This window comes from Desmodus rotundus, chromosome 12, assembly GCF_022682495.2.
Source record: "Desmodus rotundus isolate HL8 chromosome 12, HLdesRot8A.1, whole genome shotgun sequence".
In the NCBI taxonomy this organism is placed as follows: Eukaryota; Metazoa; Chordata; class Mammalia; order Chiroptera; family Phyllostomidae; genus Desmodus; species Desmodus rotundus.
The window spans coordinates 1,207,262-1,220,735 of record NC_071398.1 but is presented as its reverse complement, the minus strand read 5'-3'; the positions used below and the strand labels follow the sequence as shown (position 1 = coordinate 1,220,735).

Here is a 13,474-nt window from a genome sequence, read left to right as displayed (position 1 = left end):
AGCTGATGAGAAAAGTTACACAGCCTGGAAGAGAAGAACATAGTGTATGAGTGCGTATGAGTGTGCATGTGTGTGAATGAGTGTGTGCATGTATGGGTTTGCCTGTGAGAGAGTGTGCATGCATGCATGTGAGGGTGCATGTGTGTGAGTCTGTGTGCACATGCATCTGTGTGTGTGCACATGTGTAGGTGTGAATGTGACTGTGTGTGCACACTCAGGGACACACCACCCCTGTGCACATTCTGCTGGCGTCCTTGCCTGGCTTGCCAGACACGCAGGCCCCTCCACTCTCCGAAGGATTCCCACCCCGATGAGGCTAAGTAAGGAAACCGGCATATGGCGTGCATTGGAGCCGGCTCAGCGCTGGCATGGGCCCTGCGCCATGGCGAACAGGTACCTGGAAAAGACGGCGGTCCCATCCTGCTCTGTTTGGAACTGATCATTTATGTGGATGATGTTGTTGCTTTGTGTTTACTATTATCTCAACAAAGAGAGGGAGAGTGTGCATTTCTGGGAACTGGGCAGGGACGCAGTGCTCCCCAAGGTGGCTTCCTGCCTGGGCCCAGCACTGTCCTTCACGAGAGGCGCTCTGGCAGGAGCAGGTGGTGCCGGAAGGGCTCCGGGAGTATCTCTGTGCAGAAGGCTCTCTGGCGGTAGCGAGCGCTCCTGAGTGTGGCCCGGGGTGCCCTTGTATCTAAAGGCAGCATGGACTCGACAAAGCAGGCAGATTGGAGGAGCAGCTGCCCTCCGTGCGAGTGGCATCTGCTGGTGGCTGAGCGGAGGGCTCCGGCCTGCCTGCTGCTGCCATTTCATTACTGACAGCAGATCTGCGCACAGACCCGTCTGTGCCACTCAGACGGGGCTTCCAAGCCCAGCAGGGCCCTGCGGAGCACGCGCACCTCCTCTTCTGCCTGCTGGAAACCTAGCTCCCCGCCATGTGGCGCTTTCTGAGCTGGTGGCTTCAGGCTCACTCCGGGCAGCCCAGGTGATGGGCGCACCTGTCTCCCGGCCCCTCCTGCTTGGAACTGATGAAGGTGCCCACGGCAGCAGCAGTTTCCAGACCGGTCTCTTGCGAGAAGGCCTCAGGAGGAAGGCCAGCTGCTGTGTGTTTTCTCACCCCATACCTCTGGCCTTTGGGATCTTGCTCAGTGGGGTCACCTTCTTCAAGAGGGTGGCCAGCCATTAAAAGTGGTGACCTCCTGAGAGGAGTTGGCTTTTCTTCTTGGAGCCTGACCACCACCGGCATTTTGGTGGTAAAGTAGAGGAGATCACCCGGGTCACGGCAAAGAGAGGGTGAGAGGGCTGGGCCCTGTGTCCTGATTCCGGGAGGGATGGACGGCCACCTTCCCGCCGGTGGAAGTGTGGACCCCGTGGTGACCGGGTCCTCCTCAGGGGCTCTGCTCCTTGTGGATGGAGCAGAAGGGTCAGGAGGGGTGGCCGTCAAGGGTGATGATTCCGCGGGTTCTTCGGGCAAGGAGCCTGCTACATTGACCAAGTAACAGGTAATGTCTGTATTGCGTCTGCATTGAAGGAGAGCGGTCCGCAGGGCGGGCACGCAGAACACCGTTCTTTCTCCCCATTTCACTCATTTGGTGGGTTGGTTTCCTCACCCACTTAGTGTGGAATCCAGGAGGACTCGGGGCAGGCATGTGGCCCGGCAGGGTGCTCTCTGGCGTTCTAAACCGGCATTCCACCACCTAGGGTTTAAAACGTGCCCTCTGGCTGGCTGTCGGCTCCCAGCCCCCGACAGGCCATTCTGTAGTGAACATCCAGTCTCTTGCTGCTGAGCTTGTCTCACCCTCTCATGGCCTTGGGGCAGAGATGTCCACACTAGCTTTATGCTGGGGCTTCTTCCGCAGTGACCCACATTGGGACTGTGGGAGACACTTTCCATTTGTTCCAAAAATCTTACAAGTGTGGCCACCCCCCAGAGAACCCCCAGCTCCTCCCAGCTCCTCTTGTCAGCTCCTCCCCCAGATCCTCCTGTCAGCTCCTCCCAGCTCCTCCTGTCAGCTCCTCCCAGCTCCTGTTAGCTCCTCCCAGCTCCTCCTGTCAGCTCCTCCCAGCTCCTGTTAGCTCCTCCCAGCTCCTCCTGTCAGCTCCTCCCAGCTCCTGTTAGCCCCTCCCAGCTCCTGTTAGCCCCTCCCAGCTCCTCCCCTAGCTCCTCCCCAGCTCCTCCTGTCAGCTCCTCCCCAGCTCCTGTTAGCCCCTCCCAGCTCCTCCCCCAGCTCCTCCCCAGCTCCTCCTGTCAGCTCCTCCCAGCTCCTGTTAGCTCCTCCCAGCTCCTCCTGTCAGCTCCTCCCAGCTCCTGTTAGCTCCTCCCAGCTCCTCCTGTCAGCTCCTCCCAGCTCCTGTTAGCCCCTCCCAGCTCCTGTTAGCCCCTCCCAGCTCCTCCCCTAGCTCCTCCCCAGCTCCTCCTGTCAGCTCCTCCCCAGCTCCTGTTAGCCCCTCCCAGCTCCTCCCCCAGCTCCTCCCCAGCTCCTCCTGTCAGCTCCTCCCCCAGCTCTTCCCTGCTGCAGGCCACCAGAGCAGCCACCAGCCCGTTGACTTTTCTAAGCTGGGTCCTGCGATGGCCTCTTACCACACTGATGCTGTAAGACCTGGGACAGGCTTGAACCTGAAGTAGAAGAGGCAACTCCTTGTCCTGCCCAGGGAAGGAGGTGCCTGCAGCACATGACCACTCCTCCCGAAGAACTCTGCTGGGTGGCTCTCTGCCTTCCTGAAGTCAGTTCTGTGGCCTCCCGCGGGGCGTCGGTGTGGGGTCGGGGGCCTGCCTTGCCTGTCAGCACCCGCTTTGAATAAAGCAGGCATCCAGCCTCTTGTTTCCCGGGTCCCCTTGGGAGCTCTCATGGAAAAAGCAACAAAACGCCCGCTGTAACACCTGTCACCCCCCCGTCATCAGGACGCTCTGAGCCTCCAGCCCTCCAGCCCCTTCCGTCCATCCAGCCCTGCTTTCCCACCAGGCAGCCTTCCCGGCCGCACAGGCCCACAGGGCTCCTTCCTGAGCTGTGGCTCCAGCCCCGGCAGGTGTTTCCACAGGCTCGGTGCAAGGCCAGTGTGACTGCATGGGACACACGGCCCCTTCCTCTGTTCCACTGTCTCTGCCTGTCAGGACACCACAGCACAGCACAGACGCTGGCGGCTTCCCCGTGGACCACCGGAGAGAACCCTGTCGGTCTGAAGGCCCGTCCTGAGTGGTCCAGTTGGGACCTGTGCCAACTACAGGGCTCTCGGGCGACATGGCCCCGATCTCGGGGCGAACGTCCCACTTGTCGGGGCCTCAAGGCCGAGTCCTGTCCAACGCCAGGCTGCGGCCCAGATGTCCGCTGCTCCGGTGCCCCGTCTGTCACGAGGACCTACCTCTAGGATTGTCGCGGCCAATACCGCCTGAGCCGCTACCTCTCCCGGAAGACCTTGCAGCCCCCGAGGAGATTGGAAGGCAGCCTCGGGCCGAGGAGCCCAGGAGCAAACTGGACGAGCCGTCAGGGTCGAGAGAGCAGGGCGCACCGGTCTTCTCCCAGCGGTCTCAGCATTCAGCTGTGATGTCAGATACTGTATTTTTAACTCTAGAGTTATCAGTTGGTGTCTTTTTTAAGATTCCAATTTTCTGCCAAAAGCCGGCTCCTTGTCATCTATTTTCTTAAATGTCTGTTTTCTTAAATATACTGTTATTTGAAAGCCTATAAAGTCTGTGACTCTTCAACTTAATATTCTGTGAGTCTGTTTCTTTCATTTGTTGTCTCATTTTTTAATCCTTGTTTGTGGTCACGTGGTCTTTCCTGGTGTCCCTGGTAATCTTTTTTTACTGGAAGTCAAACATTGAGTTTAAAAATTGTCAATACTTTTAGGCTCTAGGCTGCCCCGCCGAATGGGAACATAATGGGAGCCGCGGATACCGCCGTAAACCCGAGAGCAGTCACATCGAAGAAGGACCGTGTAACTGTCTGCTCTCCCTCATCATCGAGTCCCTGCGGGGTCACGACAGACGCTGTTTGTCTTGCTGGGCCCTAGCTTCCAATTTTTGTCTCCTTGGTCCCTTGGAATGCGGAAAATTCTGCTCAGCTTCTTAACCGCCCCTTGTGAATTCACAGCTGCCCCAAGGGGAAAAGCGAACCAGTTCAGCTCCCTGGCTCTGCTCTTGTTCGAATCTTGGCCCCTCAGGTCCTGGCTCTTTGATAAAAACTCTCTCATGCCTCTAAATAGTCACACACATGTGTGTACACGTGTGTGCAAGCTCATGCACACATGTCCCCCCCAGTGTTTTGCAGCCGTTTGTCTAGTTATTCTCGATAGGGTGGCTGATTTGACACAAGCCTTTTCGCTGTAGCCCAAAGTAGAAGTAAAGTAGCATCTTCTTAATTAACTGAAACCAGATTGGCTTTTTTTTTCTTTTTGGCAATCAGCACTGTTTCAGCCTTTAAAAGAAGACTTATTTCTTTCCCTCCAACTCAGCATACCCAAAACCCCGGGAAATGAGATGATTTCCCCGATTCTAAGGGTGGCAACCCAAGGCCCAACTCGATGACTGGGCAGAGTCAGGGCCCAGACGTGAACCTGGCTGTCTGTCCTCAGCCCAGGAGTTTCCCTGCTGCTCAGCCCAAGTGGCCCGAGTGGCATGTGGCTGGAGGCTTGTGGACCTGGCACCTCTCGCGGCTCTGAGACCTCCTGTGTGGGGGCACAGGCGTGGCCCTGGGCAAGCCCAGCGTTCCCCAGGCAGTGGAAGGCACAGTGGAAGAGCGCCCATTTCTTCTGTGGGCCTTAGGGAGACAGCACTTAACGCCAGAGCCTGTGCCAAGTGGTGTCTCTCCACCCCCGCCTCCCACTGAGGGTGCATTGTGCACCGGGGTCCAGCAGGCACTGTGGCGCAGCCAGGGACCTGGGGGCAGAGAGTTGGGGACGACGTACAGCTCCAGGAGGCCCTGCAGGGCCCCACGTACGTGCGGCCCAGCCTCCGTCTGGGTGACTTATCTCCGCAGCTAGGACGTGCCCTCACTCAAGGCCTGCGGATATTTCTCGTCTAAAATATTTAAATAAGGAATTTCACAGTGTGAGTGAGCCACAATCTTTGACATTAATAGAAATTTTACTTTTTAACAACAAATGCCAACGTTAATTGAAGCTTACTTTAAATTCACTGCTTTTAACCTGACATGTTTTCCTTTTTAAAAAAAGCAATCAGCTTGGGGTTTTTTCAAATAAGAGCAAACTTTTCCTTTTCTCTTGTCTGATTCTTTAAAAAAAATAGAAGAAAAGACTCCAAGCCATTTCTCTCTGCAGGAAGACCGCCACCATTTGGGTTTATGTCCTCCTGGGCTCCTTTTACATAATTGTCATCCTACTTCACACATGACTTTACACATGACTTCAATACATATGTGCAACATGAACATTTTCTCATGTTCTTAACACTCTGTGTGTATACAAATTCATGGTTCTAGCAAAATATCCTATTTGGGGTTTCATAGTCATTTCCCCCTGGTCGAATATTTAGCTTGTGGTCCATTTTTTACTATTAGTACTGAGACCCAGGGTGCGTCTCGGAACGTAAGGTGGCCTCTCAGCCCCTCTGTGCCTGGGACTCGGATTATTTCTCCAGGGCAGGTTACCCAGCAAGAAATGGCTGCATCGAAGTCATGAAATTTTGTCTGCCCTCTCACTCAATTTCGAGCCTTGAATTTACTCCTCAAATGGGCAGTCACTACCCCCCAAGTCAGACACAAAGTGAGGCCAGCTTGGGGCCACTTCTCTGGGTTGGCTGGGTCCCAACGTGGCCAGAGGGTGGCGAGCCCCAGGGCACCCCCAGCTGGGAGAGGAAAGGGCCCAATGGCCAGGGGCCAGGGACGTGAATAAGCTGTAGGCCAGCCCCTGGGCTGAGGGTGCAGACAGGGCGGCAGGGAACTCCCTGCAGAGGAAGGCTAGGCAGAGCCGACTGGAGAGACGGGTGGACGGGGCGGCCGCCGGAGGGGTCCACACTGACGTGGGGCAGCCGAGTCTCGCTCCAGAGGCCCCGTGAGCAGAGCCCTGTTCTGCACTGACTCTGTGAGGCTCCCCGTGGGGACTGTGTGAATCAGAAGTGAGTTTGCAATGCAAATCATCCTCTCCGAAGTCATCTTCAACTCCTTAATTTTTACAAATTGTACGTTGTAAATATGTTACTTTAGTAGACTTGTTTCCGCCAAGTACACGTGGAAGACACTCGGGGTCCCTTCCAGCCACAGGGTTGGCGGGGGCGTCAGTGGGAAGAAGTTTTTCTGTTTGTTCCTTTCCTGCGGCCTGGCCGCCTGGCCCTTGCTCCCCACACTGCTGCTGCTGATGCGGAGCTTCGGTAAACACAGAGGCTCTGATGGAGGGTCCTTGCGTGTCCCCGGGATGGCTGCACCAGCACCAGGCCAGCAGTGGGGGAGTCCACAGGCTTCCTGGGGGGGGACAGATGGTCGGGACAAGGAGACCAGAGAAAGCTCTGGGCCTGGGAGAGAGGGGTGCAGTGGGCGGGGGCCCTGATGCGGGGCTGAAGGAAAGGAAGGAAACAGTTGTCAGAGGGCCCAGCAGCAGGGCTGGCCCTCCAGCTCCGGGACCAGATGACACTCACCGAGAAAGGGGGTCCCGGGGCTGCGAGTGTGCAGGTGGGTTTGCAGGACGGTGCATGGGCGGGTCCGGGGTACGCTGGGTTGGCCGCTGGCCCCTTCCTCATGTCCCTCAGAAGTGAGCCCAGTGTCCCTGACTGGGTCTGCCGGGTGCATGCGGGGAAGGCAGGGCCGTGATGGCTGACACCCTGCACCCTGAGGGACCACACAGGCCATTAGCTGTTCTTTTACCCTCTCATGTCCCCGCCACGGAGCCACGGAGCGGGCGTCAGCCAGGCGACGTGGCACAAAAGTCCCATCTAGGACCACGGTCTCAGTGTTTTGGGGACTGATCTGACTTGGTACATAATGCTGGCTTTGCACAAATTAATCAAATATCTGCCACAGGCAGCATGGCAGTCCCCAAGTTCTCGGAGGCCCCGTGATGGGGGACAGGGATACGTCTTCGCCTGCTCAGTCATGGCACTAACCTCTCAGCGGAGGGTGGGACCTCCCGCAGCCTCAGCCGCTGAAACCGCTAAAGCTCTAACTGAACTTTGCAAGTTACTATGTTGGGGGGGCTCCCCCAAACCTCCAAGCTTAGCTGGGGTGGAACTGGTCGAAAGGCCCCGAGACCCAAATTCAACTCTGGGGAGACGAGAAAGGGGTCCCACCACCCTCGTGCCCGGGGGCTAGTTGAAAATCTGCAGGCGTGTTGGCAATTAGTTAACGACCTGGGCGCCCCGAACGTTTGTGCCATTTGCGCAGTTTAATTTACGTTGGCGTTTTCATGTGCCTTGCAGTAATTAATTTTGTCTTACTGACAGATTCCCAATGACCGATTTCAAGGGACATTCCTGACAGGTACTTTTTAACCCTTCATTTTCCTTCGAAAAGTTGTGTTCTCCCAGGGAGGGGCTGGCGGGGCAGCACTGGGATCCTGGGGCGGGGGCGGGGGCGGTCCTGGGGCTGCGTGGGGGGCGGGCGAGGTGTGCTGGAGCTTGGGCCCTCTGTCTAGAGGGGCTCTGGGGCTGGAGATGGGGTTGGAGAGCTGACAGCTCCCCCAGGGGACCCTCCGCCCCGGATAGAGCTGGCCCCTCAAAGGCACTGATTAAGTCACGCTGGAGGAGACTCTGGGGGAAGAGACGGTTTCTGTACTTTAGTAAACCAAGTAGAAATCCCCAAATTTACTTGAATGAAAAATTGAGGGAAAGTGAAGGAATGGACCCAATTTCATGACAAGTCACTTTTTTGGTCACTTTTTTCCCTTGAAATACATGGGTGTCGTCCAAGGCAGTGGGGCCCCCGACCCAGACTTGAACTTGGTCTGAACAAGAAGTGCTTGGCCACGTCAGCGAGCCCCGAGACGCATGGGGACAGGGACCCCGCTGCCTGAACAGGACAGGTGGCTTCCTCACCGACTATGTTCCTCTTGTTTTTTTAAACTTCTTTTCATCTTTCACCCCTATTTTGTAGCATCCGAGTATTGACTCGTCACTAGCGGGTTGAAGGCAGGCGTGTGTCCCCAGGGTTAGAAACATACGAGTGAAAGGAAGCACACAAGAGGTCGCAGGGCGCATTCCTGTTACAAGATCTGGGTTTGCCCCCTGCATGGCCGGGGCTGACCACTGGGCACTATTCCCGTCTTTATTAATGAGGAGGACACATAGCCTTCATCTCGCAACTTTTCATCCTAAATGACCTTTTAAATATGGATCGTATCCAAGCCCCGTTTCCATGTTAACGAGTGACGGAAATGGTAAATGAGGCTCGCCCAGTGCCCTCTACATCTTCTCCAGGAGCCGCATCACTTTGTAAGTCGGGGGAATTAGGGTGCCCACCCGACTCCCACTCAGATGGCGGGGACCCCCTGCGGCATGGAGCTGCCTGTAATAACTTCTTTTTCCAGAGAAAGTGTTCAGACCGACAAAGACCTTTGCGTGAGATGCGGTCCCGCCCCGCCTGCCTCCCTGCGGCACCTGTGGCCACTGTATTGTGCCCGAGGGGCCTTTCCGAATGTCCCCTCACGGAGGTGTGGGTGTGTGCACACGTCTGGGCGTGAGTGTGCACAGTGTGTTTGCGAGGGCATCATGTGCCTCCGCAAGGTGCTGGGCTGTGTCTGAGGGGGACCCCAGGTGAGTGTGAGTGTGCGTGCCTGCAGGTGCGACTGCCCCCTCCCGTGGGCGCCGCTCTGGGCCTGTCTGGGTGGCTGCAATGACTCCCGTCCTCACCTGCGTCTGCGGTCCCTTTCCTGGTGGCACATCAGTGACAGTCCCATACTCACCGGATTTCAACAAGTCCTTCCCGACGCTGTCGTTCTCCGAGTGTGCAGGGGCACCCACCCTCCGGCGCCCTACCTGCCGGAGAAAGCCCTCACATTTGCACACATTGTTAAAGCAATGCTCCTGATGTGTGCTCTGCTAAAAAATTAATTAAAAAATTCAGCAGAGAAATTCCAGCCGCAGCTGGCTCCCTTTGTCCTAATCCCTTCTCGGCGACGCTCACAAGTGCTCCCAGCAGACAGCTCCTCACCCCACACACACCCCCAAACTCCCCGCCCCAGCTCAGCCTTGAAGTCCCAGTAAATTACACCCCTGGTTTCCCTCTTCAATTCCTTTTTGTTACTTTTTCAAAATATTCTATTAGTTTTGTTACGTATGATCTCCCTTTTGTGAGCCCATGCTGAATATCTTTAATTAAATCATAACTTTCCCTATTTTGTCTCTGATTAGTGGATCCAATATCTCCTCCCCTGCTCCAGTCGAGCTCACTGGGGTTTCATTTCCTCCGCCTGCCACCCCACCCCACCCCCGTCCTTATTCAATAGGGGTGTTGCGTAAGGGCCCTCGGTCACGGGCGCCTCTCTGCTGTGTCCCCGGTGTTTTCAAAGGGTGTCTGCTCGCTGCCCCCCAGTTTCCTCGCCTGCTCTCGCACACGGTGCAGCCGGTTCCCACCTGGTCCCTGAGCTGTCAGTCTTCAGACCCTCAGATGTCTTTCTCACCGGCTCTGCCGGGGTGCCCACTCTTTTGGGGAAATGCGTGTCTGCCGACATCATCCGCCCTGCCTTCTCTCTATAGGCACAAAGGCCACGTGTCTTCTTTTCATCTTCCCTACAGTTGTTACCCCACTCCTGACTTTTAGTTCAGAGGGGAGAGCTCCCCCGGGGGGTTGCCCTGGTTTTGTCGCCCCCAGCGCCCCCGTCCCCCCGCACCCACCCGAGGCTGAAGCCCCAGGCCCCTGACAACCAGTGAGGGAGGAGCATGGCTCCCGGGATGTTAGGGAGTGATAAAGCTTCCCACCTGTCGTTTTGTGAACCTGTCCTGTGAAGTCAGTGTCGGCCTGGAGGTCCCCCCTTACCTGCGTCCTGGGGTTCTGGGCCAGTGCTCATCTGGCCCCGGGGGTGTGGCTCCCGCTCTTGTGTCTCTCTTGCTGCAGGCTGCATTACAGACCCATCTACTGGGATTTGGCTTCCGCTTACCCTGTTCCCGGGTCGCAGATTAAAGGGCTGCGCTGGGGAAGGTGGCTTTGGGGTGCTCACCTCAGCAGGTGCGCCCATCAAGGGCGTGGCCATGGGGAGCACCGTACGCCCCAGCGGAGAGGCTGACCGTGCAGCCTCTCCGGTGCTCTGCTCTCTCCCGGCCTGGCCTGGTTTCCTTTCCCAGGAGTGCGGCCCAGATCTGCACGGAAACACACACTTGGGCTGTAAACGGCTCCAAGTCCAAGGCCAGATCCTTCCTGAAAACCCTCCAGCCGCTCAGCCTACATAACGCGGGCGGCTGCGGTGCGGCTACCTTGGGCAGGCGGGGGGTGAGTGCTGCCCTTTCCCCAGAAACTCCAAAGGCAAACTCTTCAACAGAGGAGGTGTGGGTCATCACTGTCCTCTGGGCATCTATCGCTCAAAAGCACACAGCCCGCGTCCCTGTTCGGGCAAATGGCTGAAATTTGCAGACCCGGCGGGACTGGAAATTTTCAAAGCTTAATAACGGAAGCTGAGACACACTCTCCAGCCAGTTTTTAAAAACTGCATTTAATTGAGTCAGATAGCATGTTACTTTGGGGGAAAATGAAGACCATAAACTTGCTCTTTTAGTTCAAATGTTGTCTCTTAAAAAACCGATTGCTTGGTATAGGCTGGCCGAGAAGGCGGCCCAGGCACAGCAGCGACCAGTGGGTGGCCGGGGCTCCCTCCCAACTTGGGACTTTCTTCCCCACTCCATCACTAGCTCTCCACCGAAAGAGGCCACTGTTCCTTCTCCTCGGGGCTGCAGGGTGGGCCGGGCTGGGCCTATGATCCCGGCGTTCACCAAGAGCCAGAGGCCCGGCCCCAGAATGCCCACCCACACACACCTCTGAGAATGGACAGCGGGTCAGACCGGGAGCACTGTCCCAGGGCAATTCATAGACGGACCCAGTGCTTGGGTAAGAGACACAGGTGCCTCCTGATAATTACTTGCACATTTACAGAATCGGGCACACTGTCATTTAATAGACCTAAAACTAAAAAGCTTTTGTCTGTGGAAGGTGACCAATAGAAGGAGAGTTTGGATTATATGATATCCCATAACTTAATCATATGGCTCTTAAGAGGGGGCACACGCAGCTGTGTCTCACTAATGGGCATGCAATCTGTGTAAGCCGATACGCTTTAATTCCAAACTTGTTTTTAGCAGGAAGAAAAAGGCCTTTCGACGAGGAACATTAAGATTCAATATTAACCATTTTCCCCCCTTTGGGCAAAATTATTCATCACTTGATATTTATTAAAGCAACATTTTTTTGCTATGGTAAACTGCACCCTGCTGAAAAAATTTCCAAACATCCTTAAAGTTACGTGGCCAAGTGGAGAGGAGAGCCGAGAGCAGCCCCATTGGGACTCAGGAGGGCCGTGGACTTGGGAGACAGGCCCTTGTTCCTCCGGAGCCCAGACCCACCCTGAACCCCCCGCCCCCCGGGGCACCGGCTGGGGTCCTTCATGGGGGGCTGTCCCACGGTCTGCCTCTCCAATTAGGGAGTATTTGATTTGTACGCGTACTCTGAGGTTCTGACTGTTAGTTTGTACGGCTTTAATCTGAATTATTTAAGTATATTTGCTTTAATAATCTTAACCAAAGAAAAGAAAAGCCCTAAGACAAAGGAATCGTGGATTAGAGACTTTTATTTTCAGGGCAAAATGATACGGATAAGTGAACATCAACTGACCAGAAATTATTTGCTTCTGTCTGTTAGACACGTAATGGAGTCATTTAACTAGTCAAATTAGGAGCTGCAGAAATGCACCATGCTTCATTACTGAGTTCGAATGGGCACCATTTTACATTTACGTCAAAAATTATCTCACAGCAAATTAATGTTTTCATTGTGCCAGGCAGCTGGAGCCACGCGGTGTGAGCGCCACCTAGAGGCCCTTGCGGGAACGCCTTGGAGCCCGACGCCGGAGCCCTTGGGCGGTCTGGGCCCGGCCTGGCTTAGGGAAGGAGCCGGGGCCCCTGGTCAGGTGGGAGCCTGGTCCTTGAACATGCCCTCAGGCTCCCGACGTGCTGCTCCGAGGGTCCCATACAGATTCCCCCTAAACTTGGCCTCATACAGAATGTGCTTCAAGACCCCTGCGGTGGTTCTGAGTCTTGAGAATACTTTCTTTTTTTGTGTTTTGTTTTGTACACTTTGCCTGAGGATTTCCCCCCCGCATGCTTATTTTACACCAAAATTTCATATTTTAGCCATAGTAGTACCGTAAAGGAGCAAGGAGGGCGTGTGTTCCCCTTCCGCCCTGCAAACCGGCATCTTTCTACGGCGTTGGTAGAACTTGCTCTTTCAGGAATGGCGCTGGCACAACTTAAATAATGCTGGGACAGGGCAATTCTCCATCCACGCCCACCGCAGAAGTTGCCGGTGTCTGTCCGATTCAGAGAGAAACCAGCTCAGATCGGACAGCAAACTCCTCCCCAGTGAAAGTATTCACTGAAACGGGAGGCAGGCGCGGTGCACACGGGCAGAGCTGAGCAGGCGGGCACAGAAGTGCACCCAGCCCTCCAGGCCCTTTCAGGGCGCGCGGAGTGCGTGTGGGTGGCTGCGGAAGGGGGCAGGCAGATGTGGCTCCCAGCAGTCAGAGCCGGGCCTCCGACTGAGAGCTGCGCACTCTCCAGGAGACATCTGTGTGTGAGAAGGCCTTACCAGCAGCTGCTCCGTGGGAGCCAGCTCTCAAGTGCCTGTGCAGGACCCTGGAAGGTTGGCGCCCCCACCCTCTGTGGGGCACAGGGGCAGGACAGCTCCGGCCCAGGCGAGGGGATGCCACCCGCCCCCTGAGAGTCGGGTGTGGAACTCGGCCCTGGGTGCGCCACCCCGGGCCCCTCCCCAGCCCCTCTGCAGGGCCCTGTGCTCTCGGGACCTGCAGCAGGGTGGGCTTCACCTCTCTGGCCCTCACTCTGTTTGTGCAGCTGCGCCTCTCCTGAGCTTAACTTCTCCGCCGAGCACAAGCTGGGCCGGCCGAGTGGCAGGTGTGATTTCTAAACAACACAGAATGCTTGGATTAAACACACACACACACACACACAGAGGCTAAGCACAAGCCCATAGAATAGCACCCATTTTCCCCTTAACGGGGATTCACGAATGACCATTTTTAATTAAAATGCTGCCTGCCGACCTATTAAGAAGACACCCTAATAGGAAGAATTTTTTTTTTTTAATTCTTCTGGATGTTACTGACTCTTCGGTTTCTGCAAAGACGCCGTATTTTCAGATTTCAAAGAGAGGACCTCCTTTTGAAAATAAATAATAGTTGGCATCGGATGAGCCTGCTAATGCAGCATTTCAAGCCCAGGCCGTGTTGAAAAGTTTAGGGATTTTGCAATGACCCCAGGCCACAGATAGGGGAAGGGCAGATGGGAAGGCAGGGCAGCCTCTGAGAGCTG

General features: G+C 55.7%; 1 protein-coding gene across 4 annotated transcripts in view; it reads left to right on the top strand.

Moving 5' to 3' along the window:
- Positions 1–13,474, top strand: part of ZNF536 (zinc finger protein 536) — a 329,458-nt gene that overhangs the window by 278,399 nt on the left and 37,585 nt on the right. Inside the window, exon 7 of one of the 4 annotated variants that reach the window (XM_053916159.1) lies at positions 7,391–7,427. The exons of the other annotated variants lie outside the window; for them this stretch is intronic. Within the exon in view, the coding sequence (XP_053772134.1) occupies positions 7,391–7,401 (11 nt within the window). The 3' untranslated portion in view covers positions 7,402–7,427. The remainder of the gene's footprint in view (positions 1–7,390; positions 7,428–13,474) is intronic. 4 annotated transcript variants of the gene reach the window in all.